At 44.0% G+C, this 13,305-nt stretch overlaps 1 protein-coding gene across 1 annotated transcript in view; it reads right to left on the bottom strand.

The window, feature by feature from the left end:
* The window catches only part of PDCL2 (phosducin like 2), a 42,839-nt gene extending 30,737 nt beyond the window's left edge, over nt 1–12,102 (bottom strand). Inside the window, exon 1 of the mRNA XM_032794441.2 lies at nt 12,097–12,102. Coding sequence (XP_032650332.1) covers nt 12,097–12,102 — 6 coding nt within the window. The remainder of the gene's footprint in view (nt 1–12,096) is intronic.
* Between the last annotated feature and the right edge of the window lie 1,203 nt (nt 12,103–13,305).

Here is a 13,305-nt window from a genome sequence, read left to right as displayed (position 1 = left end):
CATTGCAGCGCTGTAAAGCGCCAGTGTAGCCAAGGTCTAAGACTGCAATTGCAATTCCTGGCAACATTTAAAGCCAGGAAACCTGGGCATTCTCAGGTAAAATTGTTCCCAAGAGGGGTGAACGAAATGTAAAAATAAAAATAAGATATATATATTTTAACAGGGAGAAAAAAGGGAACAAATTTTAACTATTCTATCTACTGCACTATATTGCTAAACTTATATCTAAAGGTAAGTCGTGCAGAGGCACTGCCAGAGCTCCAACTCGGACCAAGGGTGTTTAAGAAGGAACTGAGTGGGTGTTGACCACAAAATGCTAGTTAACCGCCGCTACAGGCGCAAGATGGGGCAAGTGCATGTGTGGCCCAACTGGGTACTGCTGTCAAAATTCTCCTAGATGCACACGGGCACACAATCTCCTGAAGTGGACTACTCACTGGGACATCACTCAAAGAAGAAACTTCATTTCTCTACAGCATTTGACAAGGAGATTTGAAAAAGCAATCCTGAAGTACTACAAATAGAAAGCCAAAGGTCAGTGCACTACAATATGACATTTCCCCATGCTCATGGAACATTTTTTTTTGTAATGCCTCATGTAATGTCCAGATATACATACAGATTTCTCTACATGCTGCACCTTCAGAAACTGCTAGAAGTGGAAAGCAAAATGTATAATGAAGACAACCAGTATGTGGTACAGAGGAGGCAAACTTTGACTAATCCTTTTTGCAGTGTTGCCAAGACTCACAGTATTTGGTACTATTTATCAGAGCCCAGTTTCCAAAGTCAGGTAATTAAATGAGACTCTCAGTTTTCACTTAAACATGAGCCCTAATGACTCAAGTTTTATTTATTAATTTATTTTTAAGGGCTTAAGTTATGATTTTTGAGCATTTAGAGTTGATAATATGGCTTTTATGCCAAGACAAGGCAAAAATTGGTAAATTATTGAATATGTGTTTTCCTTCACTAGAATGTAACATCAGCAGCGTAGCTAAAAAAAAGATTTTAAAAAAATCTGATTTAAATTAAAAAAATCTGATTTTTTTGATAAAATGCTTTTTAAGGAGAAAACTTTTCTAAAGATAGTTTTAATTAAGATACATTATAGCTCAAAGATATCTCATCATGGAATAGGGATTATAAATTCTAATTCTATATAATGAGACAATACAGTCATGTAAACTTTAAGAAAAGTTTTATAAATGAGTTCCAATAGTTCATAGATTAAGGACCCAATCTTATGGGGTTCCAGGAGCTTCTTTATAAATTATTTAGGGTAATCTTTCTATCTTCCCAATGGGACTCAGTGCTCAGTCTAGAAGATACCATCAGAGATGCTTAGTTTTGCAGTTCTCAAACTGTAGATTTGTGTCTCCAGAGATAACATGCTTGTTAACAGCAAAAATATTTTGAAATAAATAATTAAATAATATACAGAGGTGAGAAACAACAGACTTCAACTCTATTGTCCCTCTGCAAATTTGTGTACACAGAGTCAATTCCATACCTCTCTCTAAAAGTGCAAAGTTTCAAAAAGCTCAATGAATAGAAGATTGCTGGGGGTGGAATAGATCTGGACAAGGAGAAGAAGTCTGGAGATAAATGTGAGAAGGGAGAGACAGGCAGTAAAAACAAAAGTGAAACTGTTTGAGCAGCATATTCCAGAAGTCTTGAGGTCTTTCTGAGTGTACCCTTCATTGATGTCAGGTCTATCATACCATTCTCTCACTAGAAGGGAAAACCTATAACAGCAGCAGGCCGTAAAAGAGACCCAGTTTGGGAATATTTTAATGAAGTTCCTCTACCTGTGAGTAAGACAGGCATGCGTCCAAAATGCAAACAGTGCAACAAAGAAATGCAAGGCTTGGTTTCTCGAATGAAACAACATCATGAGAAGTGTTCCTTCTCAGGAGGAAGCGGCGTTGAAGATGACAAAAGGAACATGTCTGAACATACAGGATCTTCACGTTAGTAATAACCAACAAGAATGCACTTTTATGTAGAAATCCATGATTAAAGTGGGTCTTCCTGACTAGTGATTTAAATCATGATTTAAATCAAATCCACTCTGAACATCAGCATTTAAAACTCCTGAGAAATTTCACTATACTTTTTTTTTTAAACAAAATTAACTATGACAAGATTCCCTTTTACCAGTTGATGCCCAACCTCATTGCAGAGGTGGGCTACATAAAGCTAAGCACAATCTTATGTGGACCAAATGGATTCTACATATTTTAATAAGATTTAAAGTCAGCTGTATTGATTTAATATTTTAAGTTCATCTTGTTTCCTATGTATTTAGATATCAACAGTATGTACAGTATTGTCTAGTTACACACTTGATTAAACTAAAATGATGTAAACATGGTGACAAAACACTAATGAATCAGCCATTAGTATATTGTGTTGAAGCAGCTGCGGGCCTTATGAAATGCTCTGGTGAGCAGTGTACCGCCCACGGGTCATAGGTTAGGCAACCTTGCCTTATAAAGTATGTATATCACTTTGGGATGTATAGTTATTCAGAACCCTTTATGATACCAGAGAATAAACACATAGATGAATTTCAGAATATGACCTCTAGCTCCCTGAGGTGTCTGATGATTAAATCAACAGCAATAGCCTGTTTTCTCTCTCTTCAAATAAGGATTTATGTACCGTCTCTTGAAAGTTAAAATTGGAATACACCAATATAAAATAGATGCTTCTTATAAATCAGGCAAAAGCATGTTTTGAAAATCAGCACAAATGGAAGTGTTCAGAGGATTTGTTAACTGACAGAAGAAACATTAGCTAAAAAGGCACTGGATCGCTTACAAGAGAGTACAGCGCTCACACAAAGACTTGACTATTTAAATTAATGAGTGAATAATTTAAAGCTATCTAGTTAATTCAATGAATTAACTTCAAATCTAAAAAATGTAAAGCCAACTGACACGTCAAGAGCAATTTAAATACTACTTTACAACAATCCATTCTTACATAGTTTAAGCAACTTTAAAATATTAACCACTCTAATGACAAAATTCTTTGGGCCAGGGAATAAGTAACATTGCATAGCATTCTATGTATTTAATAACAATACATGCATAGTGTATAGTATGCAAGTATAATATTTTTTTAAAATATTAAATCCTAAATGGGGAACCTTGAGTAAAATAAATAAAGTGACATTTTTACAGTACGACATGTCTGATCTTCAGTAATAATTTGAGTTCACTTCTGTTGTAAGAAAGGTGCCAACCCACAAAAAAACAAACTCCCTAGTAACAGAAGCATAGCCTTTGGTTGTTCTGGTGTATATTAACTATCAAGTTAACTCTTAAAAATTCACATTTCCACTCTTGATGATCTATTTGTAAAGGGAAACCCAGAAAAATTGTCCCTCTAAGCCAGGCCTGCACAACATGCGGCCCGCAGAGCCTCACTGTGTGGACCACAGGGGTATTCTAAATCCCCCGCACACGGCGCTCTGGGGGCAGCCCAGAGCCCTTTAAATCCCAGCCGCGGCCTGGATTCAAAGGGCTCTAGGCTGGCCGCAGCCACAGGGAGCCCAGAGCCCTTTAAATCCCAGCCGCGGCTGAGAATCAAAGGGCTCTGTGCTGCCCGTAGCAGCGGGGAGCCCAGATCCCTTTAAATCTCAGCCACGGCCGGGAATCAAAGGGCTCTGCGCTGCCCGCAGCGATGGAGAGCCCAGAGCCCTTTAAATCACAGCTGCGCCCGGGAGTCAAAGGGCTCTGGGCTGCCTGCAGAACGCCGTATGCGGAAGATTTAGAATCCCCCTGCGGGCCGCACAGAGCCCTTTGAATCCCAGCCGCGGCTCCATCGGATGGGCTGGGGCTGGGATTTAAAGGGCTCGGGTTCCCCTCAGCGACAAGAGCTCTGGGCCCTTTAAATCTTCCCAGGCAAACTGGTGTCCACTGTTGGTGAATACAGAGTCACCAATTCCCTATCTTGCAAAGTGGACCTTCAGTTTACCAGTCACTGACTTGCTTCTTGTATCAAGAAGGTCATCAACCTCCCAAAAATTTGAATAGTAGTCCACTGTAATCAAGTGCTGCTTTTCCTTGAAGGTAAATAAGTCCACTCCCACTTTTCGCTAAGGTTGGGTGGGCAGCTAACATGGGAACAGAATCTCTTTCTGTTATCGCATAACTGGCAGATGTCACACTCTTCTATCAAGAAGCAGAGTTGTGTAAAAATTCCCAACCAGTCAACACTCTCGAACCTAAGACAGCTGTCATTGTCAAGGTGTGAGGCATTATTTTTTGCATAACACCCTTACATAATGAGGCAGGAACAACAGCTCTCTGTCCTTGAAACATGATTTTATCCTGCACACATAGCTAATCTTTCATTTGAAAATATGGTTCTGCTCCTACAGGTACTTGACTTTTGTCTTCTGGCCAGCCTGAAAATATCACTCTCTTGTTGACCTATAGTTAAATATTCTTTTCCATAGCCTCTTTGACTTCCATCAGCTTCATTGTTAAAATTGGGCAAGAGCGTAGAATGATAATAGATTCAATTCTCTCATCCCCTTTCCCCAACTCATTGATGCTGAGTCAATTGTTCTGCGCAGGGTGTCAGATAACAACCTTTAACATCTTGGAAAATATCTGATCTCTGCTTGGTAGTGCTAGAGGTGCATCACTGTGCACTGCAACCTTTTTGGAGCACTACGAAGAGGCTTTGCCATGATTGTCTCCGGGGTCACTTGTGGTCTGATTGCACTATTACTGGCTGGCCATGGGGTAAAATCATACCACTCGGAAAGCCAGAAGCTCTTTTTCTATTTGGGTGTACACCTATTCAGTCTCTGACAGGGCTCTCCTGGCACAAGCGATTGGTGGCTTCTGCAAAAAAATTACACCCAATCCTTTCTCTGATTCATCACATTGGAGTGTCAGTTTCCCTCCTGGCTGGTAGTACTTCAGGACAATGACATCCATTATCATTTGCTTCAGCATGTCAAATGTTTGCTGTTGGAGACCTGCCCAGTCCCACTCAATATCCTGCCTTGTGAACTGATGTATGAGTTCTGCTACTGCAATCAGATGTGGAGAGAAAATGTACCATTCCTCTGAAGAACTCCTTTTACAGCCACTGGTGCTGGCATGTCTCTGACTGTCTTGATCTTGTTGGGAATCTACTTTCAGTTCCTCTGCTCTGAGCAGATATCCATTATATGTCACCTCATGCTGTCTGAGTCATATTTTTTCCAGGCTGAGTTATGTTATTGTCCCTGCATCACTGTACAAGTCTTGTAGTTTTCAGTGATCGTCTAGTTCAGCTTCTGCCTTATTGCTCACTTTGCCTACAGTGAGGATATCATCTGCAATTATTTTTACCCCAGGAGTCCTTCCAGCCCTTGGGTGAGTCTTCTCTGGAACACCTGGGTATGTGCAGCCATCTGTAGTGAACTAGTGTTGCAAAAGTTGTCAACATGCTGGACTTTTTAATCCAGGTTTATGTGCCAAACTCCATTCCTCACATCACAGATCATAAGAATTCTGGCTTTAGAAAATTCTGCCAAGATATAATCAATTATAACCAGTCAACATTTGCATCTTTTCAATGCCCAGTTCAATGGCTTCGAGTCTACGCAGATGCATAATTTGCCTGATGACTTCTTCACCACTATCATGCTGCTTAATTGAGATGTGACTAGTCTTTACAGGTGCAATGATATCCCTACTCTGCAGGCTTTTGAGATCCTTGCATACTTGATTATGTAGTGCAACTGGAATTCTTCTTCATAGTAAGCACTATGGTTCCTTTGTGGGGTCTACTTTCAGTCACAGCTTTCCTTTGAGGTATCTGTTACCTTTGAAAATATCCCATTTACTTTTAAAATTGTTTCCATTGTCTATGGGACTTCCCATAGATAGACTATAAAATTCTGACACTGCACCATGATCACATTCATGGCTTGTACCACTGTATGCCCCAAGAGTCCGTGGTGTGTATGATCCACTACTACAAACTTCAGCTGGTGCCACTTGTTATTTTTCAGGTTAGTCACCAGGAGATGACATTTTCCTATGGGCTGCAATGTGTCCTCATTGTACATTATTAGATTGTTCTTGCTCTTTGTAAAGGGTGTTCAAGGCCAATTAACCCAATGAATCACACTGCAGGAAGGTGCGCTGTCCAGCTGCTATCGCAGAGACCCTTTCCCCATCAACATTGTTGCATACATAGTGGTTGGTATTGTCCCTTGTTACTTTTCTGTCGCAACAGACTGAACTTCAGATGTTCTTGGACTAAAGAAAAGAGTCATGATGCGCTCACCACTGTGATGAGTTATTCCCCTCTTGTGCAGTCTGACTAAAGCTTTCTGAGACCTTTGTCTGTTCTTGCACGCATTGCTAATATTGTTCAACCTGCCATATTCCTTGCAGTAGTGTCCTAGTGCTGGGCCTTTTTCCTTTACCTGCTCGTACTGCCTCCCACAGTAAATGCATCTCACTGTGGATATGCAATCCAGGCCACCTGCTCTCCTTTGCTATTGTCTCACTGTACATATTTCTGGGAGGGCTGCCCCTCCTGGAGCTTTCATCCTTTCTCCTGAGGCTTCAACTACACACCCATGTAGGAATATATAGGTTTAATTTGCTTTGCTAAAAATAAAAAATTGAAACCTTGAAAGAGTGCTTTGTTAAGTAAAAGAAGAAATTAAATTTGGAGCCTTTATTAGCAAGGACTAATTAAAAGGAATGAATAATGGAGAAAAAGTTCCTAGGACAACTGCAGCTATGATAAAGATAAGTAAACTATTGTGAAAGGAATCTTTGAAGTCCCTGGACATTTGCCAACCAAATAGTCAGGGATGGTTCAGACTGGTTTTGACAAAAGTGGAGACCTAAAACTGATTGGTGTTAGATACACAGATGTATTACAAAGGTATAAAAGGGGAAAGAATAGGTGGGGTCACTTGCTAGTGTCTGCCTGCCTGTTCAACTTAGAGCCAGTCAATTTAGATTTGGAGGACCCAAGGACTAGTCTTGTTGTCAGTACCTGCTCAATACTAATAACTACATGTTATTGTATGGGTCTGATGAGTGCTTAGGTAGCTGAGGCACATTTGGAGCAGCTGTATAAATATCATTTGGCCTTTAAGTGTAATAAATGAATTTACGGTTATACTGGTGTCAGAGATAACATGTATCACTAATGATAATAATTCCAACACCATGTGTATTGTCTAAGCTTCTGTCTAACGTGAGATCCCCTTACCAGTGCAGCCATTCCCACAGGTGGTGATTCCAAGTCATAAAATGTAAAGCCAGAAGGGACTATTAAATCATCTTGTCTGGCCTGTACATTACTAAACCATACAACCAAAAAGAGACCAAAAAAGTATCATAACTCACTATCACATTCCAAACTGGGAGACTACCAAGCCCTCGAAACTGCACGCAGCAGTCAGTGTGCATAAGGTCTATCCCCACGCTTTCAGATTGGTCTCTAATGAAAAACTTGTGTCGCTCCACAGTTTTCTTCTGCTTTGTGGAGCAATAGGTTCTCAGGGTTCATAGGACTGCTGTGAGGCTTGAGGAATGGTGAGCTTCAGAGTGCTGCAGATCTCTTTGCCCAATAAAGTAACATATTAGTTATACTTTTCCTGCTGTTGTAGTCCTCCCACATGACCAGCTCTGTGTACATTTAGAACTCCTCTTTCCACTGGGCCTATCGCTGGGCTAGGTTTGTATATTCAAAATCCAGAGGGCTTCAGACCGACCGTCGCAGACATGGTCAGCTGCTGCACTTCAGAGTACTCACTGGTCAGATGCTGCCACCATGTTTTATTTGCAAAGACTGAAGCTGAATGCAGGTTAAGCTGAATAAGTGCAATTTTATTAAACTCTGTGGACTGCTCTGTCCAAGTGGTTGAGTTGCTTCCAGCCTAACTCCAGTAGTTCCCCTGATGTCCCATCAACAGTTGGCCCCAGGGAACATTGACCCTCTGACTCCATTTCTATTGATCATGATAAGGATATGATTCTGTCACAGAGTTCACAGATTCTGTGACTTTCCAGGAACTCTATGACTTCTTTTGGGGCAAGGAGGAAGCAGATGTCAGCCCCAGGGTCGCTGAAGCCATGGCCCCAGGGCTGAAGCAGTGGTTGACATTGGGTCAGCACCCTTTGGGGCTGGAGCAGCAGTGGTCAGCGTCTGCCACAGGAGAAGTGGCAGAGCAGAAGCAGCTGCCAACAGAGCAACTAGCTGGTGGCCCGACAGAGCAGCTGGCCAGGGCTGGGTCAGCCCCTCTGAGGCTGGAGCAGCAGTGGTCAACCTCTTCTGCAGGAGCACCAGCAGTTGGGCTGGAGCAGCTGTAAGCACCCAGCAGCACTCTATTTGTCTCCCCCTCATAGGGTATTTTTAGTAAAAAAGTTAGGGTCATGCACTTCTGTAAATTTTTGTTTATTGCCTGCAATCTGTTCCTTACCTTTACTAAAAATATCTATGACAGAATCTTAACCTTAATCATGATACAGGCAGCTCCCTCTACTCTCCCACCCCACAAAACAATCTGCAGGTTTGATTCATTTGTATGGATTCCCACACTCCACAGCGTTGACACTTTCACCTGTTATGCTTACACAAAGCACACAGGGTCTTTATAGAGGAAGGCAAATACACAGCATTTATTGAAAATACAACAGTTAGCATATGCTTTTCAGTCACACACACACATACACACACACCCAGAGTTCTGCCAGTGATGTTTATAGTTACCAGTCTGTTGTAGCTCGAGTCAATCTAATGGCCAGTTAGACTGAGCACAAGTGTGGAGCTGGGCTCTTGTTGGTCGCAATCCGATGCTCCAAGGCTTTGCAGGACTGAACCCAGAGTTCCACAGCAAAACACCCCAGCTTTACAGTTATAAATTCCCTTTCAAGTCCATATATTTTGCAATGTTATCCTGTAATCATTAGTCCTTAAGTGGTGTTATCATTTGATGGTTATTGTTGGGCTTCCCATCGTTATCTCCTATTTGTTGTCTCGTCTTCGGGGGTGCCAGCCTCACCTCTGAGGTCAAGTATCAGAGGGGTAGCCGTGTTAGTCTGGATCTGTAAAAGCAGCAGAGAATCCTGTGGCACCTTATAGACTAACAGACGTTTTGGGGTGACTTTTGTGGGTGAATACCCCTTCGTAGCGCGGAGTGGACATTTAGGGGCAGGTATATATATGCTGCAGCAGCTAGAGTAGAGGTTCGTTCATCAGGGAGGGTGAGGCCATGTTTGGCGTTAGGGTGTGAAACCAGGAATGGAAACTGTTCTGTAATTTGGCAAGCCTTCACGTCTGTTATGTCAGAGCTGCTGGTGTCAATTGCACTTGCCGTTCAGAACAGTTTTCTTCCTCCCTTGGTTTTCACATCTTACTGCTAGAACAGGGCCTTCACTCTCCTGATTGAACTACTGTTTAATTCTGCTTGTTGTAGATTATTACCTGCCTGGTTTTCCTACCTGCGTCTGACGAAGTGGGTATTCACCCACGAAAGCTCACGCTCCAAAACGTCTGTTAGTCTATAAGGTGCCACAGGATTCTCTGCTACCTCTGAGGTCGTCAGTGCTGCTAATATGTTTAGCATCGGATACAATAGATGTTTTCTGATTGCCTTCTGGTCTTTCCAAGTTTCTCACTTCTTTTTGACCATCTGGACATTTGTGATGGCTTTCACACCTTATCTTTTCCTGATGCATGCACTCCTCATTCACACAATCTCTTACAGAAACCTTCAAAGGTATACAGACAGCAGTATTGTATATTTAGCAGAATACATTGTAAATCAAGCCTTGCTAAATCTTATAACTAAAACAATTCACATTGGGGCTTCTGGCCCTCAACATTCCTCTAATCTCCTTAACATAGATACAATACAAGATCCTGTCTCTTAAAAACCTTAAAACAAATAAATGTATATGTAACTAGAGTGCCTAATTTGTAATACATATAGGAAACCATAGTAAACATTATAACTTATCCTAAAACAAAAGGGTGACCATAATCAGTCATAAGGATTGTTCTGGTCTGTCATTCCTTTCTGCTATTTAAAAAGAGTGGCTGGCAGGATGGAATCAAACCATACATTAATTCTTATGGGATATTATAAAATCCTGCTCCTACACACCCAATGTGACACAGAAGCCCCTGAAGTATTATCATGGAATCATATGTTTCAAGTGGGAGGGAGTTGTCACCCCCTTCTGATCAGCCAATGATGTAACACAAGCTTCAATTGTCCTTGCTCCATCCCAGAACTGTCAATGGGAAAGCATGACAACTACAAACAATCAAATCCACTTGGAGGAAAAAAGGAATGTTAGACAGAGGATCATCCTGTCTGTGAATAAAAACAAAAGACTGATTCAATATATCAGTGTGGAGAAAGACACTCTGTATCCCTTCACTAAGGAGCAATCTTTTTGAGCACAGGGGTGTTTCAAGCATAGCTAACTAGGATCCAATCTATTATCTCTGCCACAGACTGTACTTTTGGGGTAAACACCTACTGTATTACAGAGGTTCTCAACATTTTTTCTTTCTGAGCCGTCTGTTCCCCTCCCAACATGCTATAAAAACTCCAGGCCCGACTTGTTCCATAACACAGTTTTTCTCCATATAAAAGCCAGGGTCGGCATTAAGGGATAGCAAGCAGGACAACTGGCCAGGGTTCTGTGCCCCCGAGGACTCTGCAAAGCTAAGTTGCTCAGGCTTCGGCTTCAGCCCCGTGTGGCAGGGTTGGGGCTTGGAGCTTGAGCTTTCTATTCTGGGTCCCAGTGAGTCTAGTGCCAACCCTGCTTGGCAGACCCCCTGAAACCTGCTCACGGCCCCTCAGGGAGCCTCAGACCCCTGGTTAAGAACTGTTGCTTTATTAGATAGGAAAGGTAAATAACTATAAGTATACATCCTAGTTTTTGTTTTATTATTTTGCTTTGTATTGCAACCATTTGTTTACATCACACTCATGTTTCCAGTGGGACTTTTGTTCTTTCTTAAACCTTCTTTGATTTTATTGTAAGTGCTCATAAGTGCAGTGTGTTATACTGGAATGATGATTTAATATAAAACTCTTAAACTGAGGGTACAATGTTCCTTTGGGAGCAGAGAATCTGGGATTTCTGTGAGTAGCCAGTACCAGGGCTGGAAACCACAGGGGAATGTTTCAGATAGACAAAGGAACTGGGGTGCACCTCTTGTTAACCTGTAAGGCAAAGACATGGCTGGAAGAGCCTGCAGGAGGGTGACTGAGTGGCTTTAAGACTGGTGGTGTCAGGGAGCTAACCTCCAGTCACCATAGGCAAGAATCCCTACAACTTGAGGCAGTCGGTAACAAGCTGACTCATAATCCTGGGTATCCTGAAAACCAGCACATCCAAATCCTCCATCCGTCTAGCTTCAACACCTTCTTACAGCTCCCCCCGCCACTAGTGTCCACATCTTTGTGGCACTCCCTCCCCAGTGCCAGCTTCCCCCACCTCTGGCTGCAGCTTCCATACCTTCGCTAGCATGACCAGATGTCCCAATTTTATAGGGACAGTCCCAATACTATGGGGCTTTTTCTTATATAGGTGCTATTACCCCCAACCCGCATCCCAATTTTCACGCTTGCTATCTGGTCACCCCAACCTTCACACATCTGCTCTTACAAATCCGTCCACACCGTTGATACGGCTGTACAGCTTCACATCTTGCTCAGCAGCCTCCAGCGTCACCCTTTTCATCCAGCTTCCCTGACAGCATCTTCACAGCACAGCTGCATGTCCGACACCCCCTTGCCTGAAATTACACACCTTCCCCGCAACCCTGCCTGTGGGTGCATGCAGCCTGCCCTTCCCCCAACTCCCTTTCTCACTTCTGCATCCAGCTGGCTCCCACCCCTTAGCTCCCCCCTTCTCCCCCACTCACCCCTTGCCCCTCCCCCTTCCCACCTAGCCCGCTCACTCCTCCCCTTTCCACCCCCCAGCTCAGCTCAGCTCTCGCACCCCACCCCTTCCCCCTCCAGCTGGGCTCACCCCCCAACCCCAGTCCGCATGCAGTGTCGGCGGCTGCCCTCCCCGAGTTAGGCTCTGTTTTCACCTGCATGGCACACACGGGGTGGAGGTGGGGGTGTCACTCGCTCTCCCCACCGATGCAGCTGGTTCTACTCGCGGCCCCGGGGAAGGTGTGTCAGAGCTGAGCCCTGCGGAGGGGCGGGCCTCGCGTGGCACTGTCCCTGTCGCTGGGCAGAGCCCCCCTAGGCTGGCGCCGTAGCACCTCGGTGTGAAGCAGCCGCGAGCCCGAGCAGTTATTCGGCGGCTTAGAACGGTCTCCCTACAGAGCGGAGTGGGCGGGCCCATGAGAACGGTTATTTGCGTATCCAAATCAGCGGCAGTTAGAACTTGGCCGGACTATAGTGCGCACCAGCGCCTTCCCCGTGGTTTAACGGCCGCTCTTCTCTCCGTCGGGTGAGAGAGGGAGACGCTTGGCTGCTTCTCGCCTCTCTCTGTCTCATGGGCAAATCCACCTGCCGTGAAACCCGCGGGAGCTGAGCTCCCGTTGCGTCCAGCGCTCCCCCAGGCTTTCGGGGCCCGAAGGGTTTCGAGTGTGCACCTGAGACGTGCGTGTTTGTGGTGGATGTGGAAATACATAGCGACAGTCAATGTGTAAATAAGGTGACCCTGCACGCCAGATGCACTGAAAACTGGCACGTTCTCTGTGCTGCGTTCCGCCCTCAGCCCCTGGGTTATGTCAGAAGGAGGCGATTAATGGTCCAATTTAGCTGGTCCCCTCGATCAGCAGCGCTAAATAGCAGCACACAAGGACGTGGGGGAAGGGTAAGTTATGCGACAGTGGCAGGGTTACCACTGCGACTTTAAATCGTTTAATGGCGCTATATACCGATTTAACTGCTGTATCGTTCCATGACGTCGTCTATATCGATTTAGCCGCCTCCTAATCGAATTTCGAACTCCTCCCAAACCGAGAGGAGTAGCGCTAAAATCGATAGTGTAACTTGGATTGGGTTCGTGTGGACGGAAATCGGACGTTATTGGCCTCCGGCCCGGTACCTCCCAGAGTGCTGCAGTGACCGTTGGACAGCAGTTCTGAATCTAGGATGCGCGTGCAGGTAAACAGGGAAAGCCCGCGAACTTTTGAAATTGCTTTTCCTGGCTTGCCCAGCGTGGAAGCTCTGATCAGCACGGCTGGGATGAGTTTCAATCAAAGAGCTTCAGCATGCCGTAAAGGAGATACTAGGTCTGATCGCTGTTGGGAGACCAAATCTGTTGTTCCAGTCGTTCAGAACAC

This window comes from Chelonoidis abingdonii, chromosome 5 (assembly GCF_003597395.2).
Source record: "Chelonoidis abingdonii isolate Lonesome George chromosome 5, CheloAbing_2.0, whole genome shotgun sequence".
Lineage (NCBI taxonomy): Eukaryota > Metazoa > Chordata > Testudines > Testudinidae > Chelonoidis > Chelonoidis abingdonii.
The sequence above is the reverse complement of the archived record's forward strand: the minus strand, read 5'-3'. Positions and strand labels throughout refer to the sequence as shown.